Source organism: Pygoscelis adeliae, unplaced genomic scaffold (assembly GCF_000699105.1).
Source record: "Pygoscelis adeliae isolate BGI_AS28 unplaced genomic scaffold, ASM69910v1 Scaffold77, whole genome shotgun sequence".
Classification (NCBI taxonomy): Eukaryota; Metazoa; Chordata; class Aves; order Sphenisciformes; family Spheniscidae; genus Pygoscelis; species Pygoscelis adeliae.
Window position 1 is genome coordinate 5614434 of NW_008825216.1, and position 13670 is coordinate 5628103.

General features: G+C 38.9%; 2 protein-coding genes across 2 annotated transcripts in view; one reads left to right on the forward strand and one right to left on the reverse strand.

The window, feature by feature from the left end:
• The window catches only part of COG2 (component of oligomeric golgi complex 2), a 57783-nt gene extending 50792 nt beyond the window's left edge, over positions 1-6991 (forward strand). The window contains exons 16-18 of the mRNA XM_009329238.1: positions 1406-1545; positions 4757-4937; positions 6552-6991. Of these exons, the coding sequence (XP_009327513.1) occupies positions 1406-1545; positions 4757-4937; positions 6552-6653 (423 nt within the window). The 3' untranslated portion in view covers positions 6654-6991. The remainder of the gene's footprint in view (positions 1-1405; positions 1546-4756; positions 4938-6551) is intronic.
• A 5088-nt stretch (positions 6992-12079) lies between these two features.
• Positions 12080-13670, reverse strand: part of AGT (angiotensinogen (serpin peptidase inhibitor, clade A, member 8)) — a 6711-nt gene continuing 5120 nt past the window's right edge. Inside the window, exons 3-4 of the mRNA XM_009329187.1 lie at positions 13220-13413; positions 12080-12390 (exon numbers count right to left, since the gene is read on the reverse strand). Of these exons, the coding sequence (XP_009327462.1) occupies positions 12199-12390; positions 13220-13413 (386 nt within the window). The 3' untranslated portion in view covers positions 12080-12198. The remainder of the gene's footprint in view (positions 12391-13219; positions 13414-13670) is intronic.

Genomic DNA, 13670 nt, shown 5'->3' on the forward strand with positions numbered 1-13670 from the left:
CACGAAGAAACTGCGCTGCCACCAGCAGTGCTGTACTTTTTCAATGGCTAAATGGAAAAATTTAAAGCTATTAAGTCTACTTCTTTCAAGGATATTAAATTTTCTTTGGATGGTAAACATTTAGGGTAAGCTGGAAGCGAAGTTGTTCCTAAGGGAGTAGTTTATTACTTCAGTTTATTATTAGGGAAGAAGAAACAACCTCAAGGCTAATAAATTCATCTATGTAGTGACTAGTTTGTTCTGTCTTTAACACAGAATATTTTTACTTAAAGTTAAGGAAAGAGTAGAACAAAGTATGTAAATCCAAGGAGGGTGAAAAACCCAACAACCCTACGCTGCTTAGCTCAGTTGTCTGAAAGCAAACTCTGCATAGCAATTTAGTAGACTGCCATCATCTCTCAGTTGTCCATGGGATGTTTAAGCAGATGGTGGACTAACTCTGCCAAAACAAGGACATAGGAGCTATCCACCTTCAGTTCAGTCAAATTGGTAGCTTGAGCTCTGTACTCCCATGAGTGTGACTGCATTGCTCTCTTGGCCATCAGTCTTAACTGGCTTTATGTGGTACAAAGCCTGAACTGATAAACAGGAGCGAGACGACTTGGGTAGAGAAAGTACATTATTACAGTCACATTAAGTTCTGGCAACTTTATTTTTACTATGTTCTAATACTTTGATTTTTCAGCAGAATTCAGAATTTGGCATGAGGATAGTCTTTGCAAAGACTCTTTTGCTTGGCCAAATTCTAAGATTTAGAACTCTAAGAGGTTAATGAGGTATTTCAGGTGTCAGGGATTTTGTCTACCCTGGATATGTTCTGTTGCTTTGCAGTGCATGAGGTTCGCCCAAGCTATGTGTGGATCATCCCTGGAGAGATGAAGCATTCTGCAACCAAAACTAGCTGAGAAGGAGATAGTGAGGGGATATTAGTTATCCCAAAAGCATTATTCTGGAAATATACTGAGGGAGCAGGATGGTATAAGAACAGAAGGAACAATGTCTTCAGTTTAGTGAAGTATCTTATGAAATAGTAGGTATTTTAACAAAGATATAATAGGCTGTTGTGGACACTGAGTCTGCTCAGCTTTCTCTGAAATCAGTGTGAGCAGAAAGTGCAATCAGGATCATGCCCTGATAATAGGAGTGGCATCTCTCAAAAATCTTCAGTCATTCTGAACCTTGTTTTATATTATATCACATTGTATAACACTACTGAATGATTTTGTGATGGTGTCTTTCCTATGTATGATGACCTCTTCGTTGATATGTCGTGAATGGAGTATGTATCTATTTGCTTAGGTACAGGCGTAGCATTTTATATGTGTGCTATCATTTGGTGTTGATGCTTTCAGTAAGTAAATTACTGGTTCTTTTTCCTCACCTTGTTTCTCTTGTCATCTACCAGGAGGTGCCAACTAAAGCTTCACCTTATGTTGACAGTGCTCTTAAGCCCTTCTACCGACTGCAGAACGAATACAAAGATATATTGAAGCAGCCCATGATTCATCAATGGTTGGAAAGTGCCCTCTCTGAAAGTACACAGAAGTAAGAGAACCATACAGAACATTCTTTGCATTAATTAAAAATTCCAGTGCCCATTAACACAACTGTAGAGAAAACAAGAATATACTCCTCTTTTGGCAGGGTATTTCTTCAGATTTACTCTGGTGTTGTGTATTCAGCAGAGGAAAAGCAGGGCAGGGAATCCAGAGACCTGACTTCTGCTCAGATCTGTGCAAACTGTGGCATTGTGGATAGGGCATTTGAAAAATTGTTTAGCTCTAGTGATGCAGCAGTGAACTATAAACTTGCATTTTGTCTCAGAATTGACGTAAGACCTTAACCTCATGTTATTTTCAATGAACAGTGGTCGAATTTTCAAGAAACTTGAGTTCTATTTTCCTTTCACTTTTTTAATGTATGTAATGATTATCCAACTTTTTAGTGGTTTAAAAAAAACCACCTACCTTTTGATTTTTTTTTAGCTCTTGAAGAGCTAACTGTTCACAGTTTAATAAGGCAGTCGTAAAGCAATGCTTTCTTTAATAGATCTTCTGTTTCCTACTTAGCATCTTGAGGACTTCCTGAGCATGGATAGCCATCTGCATTAAGTTCCTTAATGGATTTTGTTTCTGTCTGTTTGTCTAGCTGTATTTTAAATTCATACTGCTGTGGGATGTTGCGTTCTGTGAGTTCAACCAGTTAAACATGTGTAACATGAGAAAGCCATACTCGCTTTTGTTTGGAAGTTCTGCCAGATAATTTCACTGGATACCCACTACTTCTTGCATTATGGACGATTTATTCCTTGTCTCAGCTGTAATTTTATATATCTCTGTAATCTTGCTTCAGGCTAAAGAGTCCCTTTAGCCTATTTTGATGTTTCCTCTTCCCATCTTTATAGCTGTTGTTTGCTGTTTTTCTTTGTCCTCTCTGGTCATAGGTGGGATGATCAGAAGAGTCCATACAGGTTAAAGTGTGACGCTGGTGATTTCTGTCTGTCCTTACATGGTTTTCCTAATAATTTTTAGCATATTGTCTTGTCTGTTGACTGCTGCTGAACACTGGATTGATGTTTTCTGAAAATTAGCCACATAATACTGAGGCTTTAAATTGTAGTCAGAATGTGAGTTCTTTCCTGCCCTTCGCCTCCTTATCCCTCCCTGCTGCTCCACTTCTGGCACCTCTCAGGTACTTATTAACGCCCAACACATCTGCAGCACTTTGCAGTCACTTTTTTGGTTATTCAGAATAAACTTATAATTTAAGACAGTTTTGACACTCAAATATTCACTAACTGTCCTTAAAATTATTCTTATGTATTTTGGACAGGGCTAAGCATGGATTGGTCTGGATTCCACTGGTCACGTCCATTTTGCACAAAAAACTGCTTATTCAAGCTCGGTGTCTCTTCCTTTATCCAGTTATTAGTCCATAAAAAGAAGCTTACTATTAATCCATAGCAGTTATGTTTGTTTAAGTAACATTGCTGAAGGACTCCAAAGATTTCTGGAATGTCAGGTCCCATGCTTGTAGAGCTAAAATATCTTAGAGTGAATTCTTGTCTATCTGTCTACCTACCTCTCTGTGTCTACTAAGCCTTGCTTTTAGAGCTTCAGTAAACCTGGTGACACCACACAATGTAAGTAACTGTTCTGTAGTTCCTTCAATCCATCCAGAGGTTTTTTTTTTCCCCAAAAAAGCAGTTTCTCACTTTCCGTGTCAGCGTTACCAAAATCGACTTAAGTGCTAGGTTAAACACAGTGGTAGTGGTTAAACACGGGGGTAAGTTTGGCAGGTTCATTTGTTAATTCCTTAGATCTTTCTGTTGAATTCTGTTTTCATGATTTGTTGTTACTATTTTTATCAGTTTGGTTTTTTTATCCTCACTGAACAAGAGAAGAGACAAAGAAATTGAATTTCTTAAATGGAGTAATCTTGTAGTTTCTTAATTGAGAATGCAGAGACAAGTGATCAATTTAATTTCCCACTGTGACAATATCTTCTTTCATCCAAATGAGAAAAACAGAAAAGAGCATAAACTCTGGTTAAAAATCACTGAGGATTAAACTTGCTTAAAGGCAGATGAACTTCTAAGTACAGCAGAAGAAGGAAGTCTTCACAATTGAGTGGGACTGGGAAATACCAAGATATGAAAAGAGACCACGGTTGACTCTTACTGGTATATTTTACTTCTTGTAGAATGGTATCTTGAAACAGTTTCCATGGCACTGGCAAGCACTTTTTCTTTGACCGTTCCTATCTAATTATCTCTTAAAAAAGCTTGCCTGCTTTCTGTTGCCTCCCTGTTTAAAAGTAAGCATCGGGAGGATTCTTTCAGCTTTCTTAATTCTTACAGTAATAGTTTGATCACTGTCATAGAGAGGGTCTTTGAAAGTTACAGATTTTAGCAAATGATTAGAACATAGCTCAGTCTGATCCCTTCTCTTATGGATCCTCTAATTTCCCAGTGTTGCTCTATTTTTCCCCTCTTAGCTATTGTTAACAACTTGCTGTCCTGGGCATCTGTTAGTTAATTTATATGATATTATGCCCTTCCCATTTAGGCATGGGATTTCAGTCCGTAAGGCTTTTTGAAATTTTGTTGATTAGTTGATTTGATTATCTTGTTTGATTCTATGCTTTCTTTAATGTGGATCCCAGTATGTGGGAAGCGATGTTTTACTCCATCTATACCATTTCTAACTTGGCATTAGTGTTCCTCTGACTCTTCCTGCCAACTGGCTGAGAGTCCTGTTTAGATCAGTTTCTTCATTTTAGAAATAGGCATTTCTGACTAGTATGCACTTCCATGCTCTCATATACATGTACACTTCTAGAACTTGTCTAAAACTAGGTATTTTTTGGTCTGTCAGGCGGTTATTCTTGTCCTGTTTGTAAAAGGAATTTTACTTAGCACTCTATTGGTTGTAAATAGAGGCTGATTCAGACTGAAATTGAGCAGTTGCATTCCTTGGTCTCTATTGAGTTCAAACATCTTGAGCAGGTCAAAAATGTGATGAGAAGGAGGCTTCGACACTGAATAGTAATCTTCAGATTGACCTCTAGAACTAATGATGGAAATACTGATTAATCGGTAATGATGGAAATATAAGTAGCTTCTTCACAAGGAAAACCATTCCTCCCAGCATTGTTCAGCATTTTTCCAAGGCCCAGTGATGTACTGATGTGTATAAAGTAGGCTTTTCTGTAGAAGTGTAATTTTTTTCTTTCTCATTAATCTTCCTTAATTTAGGTATTATGAAACTGTGTCTGATGTGCTAAGTTCTGTTAAGAAAATGGAAGAGAGCCTAAAAAGGTTGAAGCAAGCCAGAAGAACTGCAGCTTCAAACCCTGTTGGTACAAATGGGGGCATGAGTGATGATAACAAAATCCGACTGCAGCTGGCCCTAGACGTCGAGTATTTTGGAGAACAAGTAAGTTATGAGAAAGTTTGTTTACTATTATTACTGGTTTTGGATGGAGTGAAATAGAGGAGGAAAGGGAAGCTTGACTTAGTTTTTTGGTCTTGAAAGCTTTGTCGGTGTGGTTTTGGTTTTGGGGGTTTTTGCTTTGTTTTTTCACATCTGTATAATGGAGGTGACTTGAGACCTTGGTGATTGTAGATACCACTTGAGCAATGCATGCTTTCCTGTCCTTTCTTATACAAATGCAAAGCTTGTATTTCTTACTATTCAAAATTCAAGTACTGCTTAGTGCTTAGAAGCACAAAGAAGAAACACTGTGTGGACAGATCAGAGGGCAAGGACCTTCCTTAGCTCTGATAGCAACATCTTTATGGCCCTGCTTTTGTTTGCCTTCTCTCTGGGTATTTCTAGCCTTGACTTACTGCATAGTCAAGGGTCTATTCCCAAGAGCTTTGAAGATGTTAGCCTTACTTCTTGTGCTGCGTAACTGTAAGTTCCTTTCAGTGCCAAATATGAAACCTTAAATAACAAAACAAATAAAAGAAGAAAATATTCCAGGAAATGTGTGCAGCAGTTCCATCAAATTGTACAAGCATACTGTTTTGTACTCATTTATTTCTGAAAATGATATATAGAAATAAACTAACTTCCAAGTGCGAGTCCATATCATTAGCTGCCAAGCAGTTGTCATCGGTCTTGTTTATGAGCAGATGCTGTTGATGCATTATAACAGGTAGATAAAGTCTGCCTGTGTGTGAGCAGATGCTTTTCTCATATCTGAGACTTATTGGGTGGAAGTATGGAAAACTTACTAACAAGAACTGTTATTTGGCAGTTTTTGGCTGGGGTTGGGCTTTTGTTCTTTTATTCCTCTTATGTGCACTAACATCACTGCAATGTGAATTTAAGCTGAACTGGGACAGATTATTCATAATCATGTAGGAGCTGTTTTGGTACAAGTGAGCATTACAAAGTTCCAGCAGCAGACGCCTTTTCAGAATCGTTTCATTATGGTTTTATTTAGATCGATATTTTTCTTTTCAGTGCACTCTTCGTTTTCTCATGGCCATATTTTTCTAATTGTCAGAGCAATAGATTTCCTGGGTAAGAAATGACTCGTAGCAACCTCTCTATTTGTAGAGTTGTTTTCATCCCCCAGGAAGTTCGAGGCTAGAACCATAGGCTTTTGCAGCCTATTGAAATGCTTTCATCATCATGCTGTTGGCTGTTCTTGGATATATTCATGTTTATCTTTAAAGTTTTGTCCAGAAACCTCATTTGGGGTTTGAAAAAATTTCAACTGAAATCAATGCATTAAAAACAACCTTACAGCCAAGTTTCTCTTTCTAACCGTTTTCATTGGAAAACTTCCAACAGGCTTTAGTTACAAGTTGCCTAGAAGATTGTTAAATGTTCCCTGCAAGACACTACATTAACTGGAAAGACTTAACTGAGCAAAGTTGGCTACAAATTTTTTTATAGTGTGCACAGTATGCAGTTGCGGTTTTCTTGCCTCACGTCGATGCAGGACAAAACATATGCTTTGCTAAATGTTTTAAGTAGAATAATTAGTGAGCTTTTGATGTTTCAAAGAAAACTAATGTTTTTTCTGTGTCGTTTTAGATACGAAAGATGGGAGTGGAAACAAGCAGCATAAAAAGCTTTTCAGCCCTTACAGAGCTGGTTCTAACTGCCAAGGATCAGGCTACAGCGGAACAATCCTAGATATTTTTGAAGGCATGTGATTGAAGATAAACAATGTCCCTAGAAGAAAGAGAGAGAATTTAACTCTTCTTTATTTTACCAAATAAGTAGCAATGAAGTGCTTCCTAATGTATCTTGAGCAACAAATCGGTGCATCTTCTGTCAAGGTAGCCTTGTTTCACCAAAAGACTGAGAATTTACCATAGTTTTCCATTATATGGAAAGCAGTCAAAAGTTCTAAACTTTCTACTATAGAATAAAAGTGGAAGAAAATGGGTTTTTATTTTTGTTGTACATCTTAAAATGTAGAAGGATGAACTTATATGATGAAAATAATATGTAATAAATTGTCTTCCTAACTTTTGATGTCCCGTAAGTTTTTGAATCAAATGTATTCATTGATGGCGGTCAAAAGCTTTCAAAGGGACTTCATTCCAGCTCTTCTGGAATAAAGAAGGTGCTTACAGGAATAGGAATCTGCTGTTTCTTGTTACTGCATTGCACTTAACTGCTTTCCCTCATCATGGGATATGGTTAGCTCTTGTTCGGGTTTTGAGTGTTTTCGCTTTACTGATTTGTTTTCTTCACGGACCTTGTTGGTGAGAAGTGCTGCATAAAAAAAGCTCTTAAAGTACTTCAAATTTAAAAAATAATTTCTAGTATGGGTATCTAACTTACTGGCTGTTACATTCAGGCTACCTTTTTTTCCTTCAAACTAAAACTTGATTCACTAAGCTAAAATTTATTCAGAGTTGGCATATTTCTGATTTATATTATATTGTCTGTTAGAATTCTGGGGAATATTTTGCTTGAATACATGTAGAATTCTTGTAACTTCAAACCTAGGTACTTCAGTACAAGGTGCATCTTTATACAGCAGGAAATTTGAAAGTGTTATTAGGGTTTTAAATGGTAGAAGGATTAACAAAGAGCTCTCTTGAACCTAGAGTGATTTGCCTATTGACACTTCTCTTGTATATGTGAGGGACACGTAACACAGTCTGGGGACAGTAGAAGGTGAATTGGAGGCTTTCAAATGAGAGAATGCCCTGTGTGAGTGCAGGAAGGTTTTATCTCTGGTTTTGTGGGTTTTGGGGTTTTTACCCTGTGAAAATTTAACACTGGAATTCTAGTTCATGTTTATGAATTAAAAATACCCATTTCTTCCTAAAGTATTTAGAGAGCTTGGGTCTTAATGGGGGAGCTGAAGATGATGCAAATCTTCCAACCACTGAGAGAGACGGAGTTTGTAGCTCATGGCTGTTATGCAGCATTGAAGTTGTAGTGAGCAAATCTTTCACAGCATTAAGGCTTTTATTTCTCACTGTTGGAGAATTGACCATATTTTAGTTGAGAAGACACAACTATGTGATCACTGTGCTTTTGAAGCGATTAGGATAGGTGATTATTATGACTTTTCTAAAATCGATTTTATAAAGGGGTGCAGTGGGGAAAGTACTGCTGCTTAAAATTATGTTGGTTCTTCTTGGATTCAATCTGAGTATGGAGAGCAGGATTTGGCTCTTCTAGTTTGCTTAGCATCTCTCTGTTCATGGCAACATATACAATTGAGAGAGCATCCAAATTAATTGCTGAAGAAAGAAACAGCAAAGTGAACCAACTTGCTGGATGTCAGATCTGTTTGTCTCATTCAGTGACGCGGAGATCCTCAGCCAGCCAGGGGCTTAGCTACACACTGCCGAATGAACGTAACTCTTGCTGCTTACGAACAAGAAGTTTGTTGTCTGTATTACATCTTTCCAGGCTTCTAATTGATGAACCTAGAAAGCTTGGTCTCCCTGCACCTCTTCGTTTGCTTTTATTAAGAGTCGGGAGTAGAAATGTCTTCCTACCACTAGCTACTGTTGTTTTCAACGATGTTTTCTTATTTTAAAATGAATGTGTAAGTTGTAGTCTGAGACTGAGATTGTAGTATTGTAAATGCATTGTGCAGCTTCTTCTTTGGGAAGGTGTGTGTATCTATAAATTTTAATTTCTATAACAGCTGTCACAAAAGTAGCAGATTCTGAGATCTGTGCATGCTCGTGATTGAAGATAGAACAGCTTTGTATCCTCCAAAATGAGGGAAGAGGATGCGATCTGTGTATCAAACCAAAAAGGCATGAAAAAGTTAGTTGCCCTTTTGTTGCACATGATTTCCCACATCTTCCTGCAATAACACTGCTTCCTACTTGTCATCATCAGCTTGCTTGAGTATACAGGCTGAATTCTGTTCTTTTCCATTGGAGACCAGCTTTAATTTCAGGGCAGGAAATAACATTGTATAGCAAATCAAAATTATTGAATGGTCCTATGATTGCTGCAAATGTCTACATCACTGGTTTTATGTCAGTTCCCCATCTTTTATTTTTGTTTGCTTGAATAGCATTTAATTTTCCTTCAGTGGAATACGACATTAGTTAAAAATTTCTGTGATACCCTTGTTGGAAGAAAGAAGAGGTGTGAATTGGCTTTGTCTTTGGTAAAATGAATTCTAGCATTTTCAGATACTGTGGACCAGTCAGGAGGAGAGGATCTACCATGTAAGTGTGTTCTGATAGAGATTTCTTCTGCTCTACTAATCCTCTTTCTTCTATTCCTCAGATTATTTTTTTTTAAGTACACTTCACTTCATGACAGTAATGCAGATTTTGTGCCTTTTTCTTAGCAAGAAAACTTGCTATGCCTTTCAGAGTCTGGAAGGAATTTAGCTGGAAGAGGTTTTGTATAATAGCATTGAGGAGGGAAAGAATGGTGGCATGTTTTCCTCTAAAATGGTAATTGGATTCTTAAGTTTGTGCATTGTACCAGAAGTGGACCAGACTGTTTTAACCACATCACCTAAAGATAACTGGCAATATGTATATTTGGCCGGACCACTCAATATTGAGGAATGTTTACTCTCCTTTTTCTATCAGCAGATGTATTTTCATGCTTGAACTGAGGGGATGAGGAAGCAAACTGCCTAGATTTTTTTTTTTAAGCTAATCAGCATAATTGTCAGCTATGCTCAGGGATAAACTATGTTGTTTTGATGAAACTTAAAAAGCCTGTCCTTGTCTTCGTTTTCTTTCTCCAAATCTCCATCTGTTAGAGCATGATTTTGAGTGCTTCATTCACTAGACTGTTGAGCTGTAGACTGCAGCCGAGTGGATGATGCTTAGGATGCTTGGAATGTGCATCATTATGTGCCTGGCAGAGCAATTTGGTGGAACTGGAGGAGAGTGAAGAGTATAAAATGCCATAAAAATTTTAGATGTAAAATTGATGTCAGAAACAAGTCTCGGGAGAGTATATATTATTGGGGAAGCGGAGAGATTTAGTTGGGGGATTTTTGGGTAGGTGGGTGGGTTGGCTGGTTTGTTTTTTGTGTTTTTTTTTTTTTTTTTTACCATTTGAATATGTAGGAGACTGGGTACATGTACAGATAGCGCATATTTTTTTGGTACTGTAGCACTTGCTCCAGCACCTCCCTCTTCCCAGTCCTTGCTCTGGCCAGTACACCTTTAGTTCCTGTCTCGGCCCTTTCTTCCTTCCTTTTCTTTTCCAGGGTGTCACTGGAGAGGTGCTCTCCACCACAGAGTTTCTTTTCTGAAAAGTGTTTGGTTTTGTGGGTGGTGGGTTTTGTTTGTTTGTTTTTCTGTCTGTAGCCACTGGAGAAGATGTGGAGTCTTCCAACAGCATGCAGCCCCCGCCTGTGAATAATGGCGTTTTGTCCCAGAACTTACTGGCAGCGTGGCCAGGGGCTCCCTTTCGTTATCCTCCATCTTCACTGTAGAAATGGAACATTTTGTGGTCTGAAATTTTATTTGTGGCTGATGCTACCTTCTGACTTTAATGAGTAAATGGGATAACTTTTAAATTAGTATGAACACTTGGAAGCTGCCTCTTGCATGCTTACAGCTGTATCGCTGGCTGTATTGCATGATAATTTGCAACTTACTGTCTTAACATAAATCTGACTTGGAGCAAATTTCAGAAGCCAGAACAAGGGATGTAGTTATGGACGTAAACCCAACTGAACTGTGGCAAAGCAACTTGGAAGTGGTTTTATTTGCATCTTTCCATCTCTGCGTATTTATAGTTAATTGCTTCTGTATATAGTACAAGTACAGTATTTAGATGTTAGAGCATCTGGAATACATACGGTATAATCGGATAAATACGTAGATGCTGTATCATAGCACTTGAAATCCTAGTATTCTCAGGAGTGAGTTGTGTTATTTATTAGTCTTTTCCATTAAGCTAGAAGGATCTGTCATGTATCTACATCACCGATAGCAAGCCACTGGCATTAGTGGGTTTGGATTAGATGGACATTTGGGCCACTGTGGATGGCAATGAGCTACCGTGTTCTGTAGGATACATCTGGCTGGCGTCATGTACCAAAGAGGTTTGCAGTCATTTTCTAAACGCCATCAGTGCTGAAGACATATCTAGAGATGAGAGGTCGAAATCCTTGTTCCGCTGAGAGGCTTTCCGTAGTACCAAGATTTCACTCCCAGTTCCTCGCTTCCTAATTCAAGAGTCGTCTAATAATCTGTTGTTCCAGTTTAATGTTTCAAACCTTTATGACTCTGTTAAGAGTTGGATTGGACCACTGAAACCTTTTTATTCGTGTGTAGCAGCACATTCACCATTTATACTAGTATCTATTATTGACATTAATACTATTTTTTAAGAACATATGGTTTGGATATGTTAAAGTTTACAGATCTGAGCTCTAACCAGTAATGTTCTTTTTCACTATGAGGCTGTAATAAATGCCTCTCAGGTTAGAAAGTAATCCAAGGAATGGAATTGTATTGGAATAGTAGGCCTTATTTTTTTTTCTAAAAAAAAGTCAGAGTTAATTCTGTCAGGCTATGAGAATTTATCCATCACAGTTCATTAATGCTACCAAACCCTATTTTTAGTTTTTCCATAGAGTTAAGAAATTAATGTATCCATCTGGGCTGCAGAAAGAAGAAACTTCCTCTAAATGTGTTTTTGCTTCCAAGGCAAAAAATCTTGTCGCAGTGGGACAAGCGAAACCTGCCCATGCTGTTGGCAGCATTTTAAAGGAAAATGTTGCTGATGAAGCTAGAAATCTCTGTGGATAACTGTAAAACCTTCATCGTAATGTAAAAGGGGGGCTCTTGCAAAACTGACCAAACTAAAAATTAAAAAGTGACCTCTTCAGGATTGAAGAGGTCCTTTTCTATACCTTTCTATAGTAAATGCTGCTTGTGCTTATAAAACTGGTTTTTTAAGTCAATGCCCTGCTGGCTGCTACTTTGTCACCACTGCATCAAAAAAGGGAGCTGGGAGCAGAAGGAAAGAAAAGTGGGAATAAGGAAAGGAGAGAAGCTGGAGGAAGAATTTGAGTCACCTCACATGAAACGGATGAACAAGGATGAAATGTTGCAATGTCTTAGCTTTCAAAAAGCTGTATTTCAAACACTGCCTGCTTCATCTCAAAGCCAAGTAGAGCACTCAACAAGATCGTAAAAATGGCTGATGAATAAGAAAAAGGTGATGGGAAATGTGCATCATTCCCCTCCCTCCCCATCCCCCATGCTTGCATTTAAACCCCGTGCAGTGGGTTTGTTACTCTGCCGAGGAAAAGCATTGCCCTTGACTTCTCTTCAAAAACAGCTAAAAGGAACGGCTTGTTCAGTGTCACTTCCAGGAACACCGAATCTTCCTTCTGTGCTGCGGGGTCTTCTGGCTGATCTGTTCCACCACTGGCCAGTTTGAAAAAGGCTTTATTTATTACCTGTAAGGCAAAACATATGAGTAAATCGAGAGTCATCAGAGTATGATAGTGAAGAGACGAATGAAGGTTTAAGTGCTTTCTAGCACATGAAGTAATCGGTAACGTAGAGCAGCTGTAAGCAGCACAGGGTCGACTCCATGGGTGTTTAAAAAAGACCTTGGAGTACTTGTTCCATAACATGTGAAAAAGCTCTACAGCTGCTTGTGCACTTGGGCTGTATGAAATCCTGCTACCCTTGAAGCCCCTGACGGAACTTGCAAGGTAGGACACATTCTTTAAAATAAAAGCACTGGAATTACACTTCTGGAACATAATTTGCCTCCTTTTTATGAAAGACAGCCCTCTCCTTCAAGCTCTCCCTTCCTCCCCTTGGGACTTGAATGCTGGAGCCTGTTTTCAGGTAAGGTCATGTGCTGCACGCACCTCTGTGTTTGTGATTTCTGGGAGTAGTCCCAAAGTGATGGAGGATTATCCTCAACAGCCTGGTAGCTGCAGCCTCTACTACTTGCTCCAGCTGCGGTGCCTGGAGGTGTTTGAGCTGGAGGTGGTAACGAATGCAGTCTAATTTGTACTCAGAGTACCTAGCACGCTCAGACCTTAAACTTCATCTCTCTGTTGCACGTTATGTTTGCTGCAGTGGTGAAATTTGAGTAGTTTAAAGCAAACCTGTTCCTGCTTGCTTCACTATCATTCAGTCATCTGGAAAGTCCCCTACTAGCATGTGTCCCACATGGCTCTGACTGGTTTGTTCTAGGTAAATTTATACAGTTAAAGAGGCTGAAACTGAGCAGGAGGCATGTTTTTTGAATGCCAGTGATGTGTACCGTACCTTTCCAACTGTTAAATTGGCATCACTTATTTTACTGAGATCTGCCCCCTTCCCCAGCAGTGCAGGCAGTTCCATATCTGCAAGAAGCTCCTGTAGATCGGAGCTGCCTTCTATTCTTAACTCTGGCAGCGTTAATTTAATTTCTCTGCAGAAAAGAGAGAAGAAGAGAGACAGAAGTGAGTGCGTGCTCTCCACTATGAAAGCATGGCAGTCCTGAGGAACAGGCACGTGAAAACAGCCACAAGAAGTGCTCAGTATGTGGGGACAGACAGCTACCAAGGGCTGATGGCCATCATGTTACTGTTTCCAAGTGGGAAGTCACCCTAAATCTGCTCTGGGTACACTATTAAACCCCAGATCATCCCACTTCCTGGGTCCTGTGTTGTCAGCTATGGAAAGGCAGTTGCTTGTTTCCTTGAAGTACCCCCAGATAAAAAGCTGATCCTGCTGA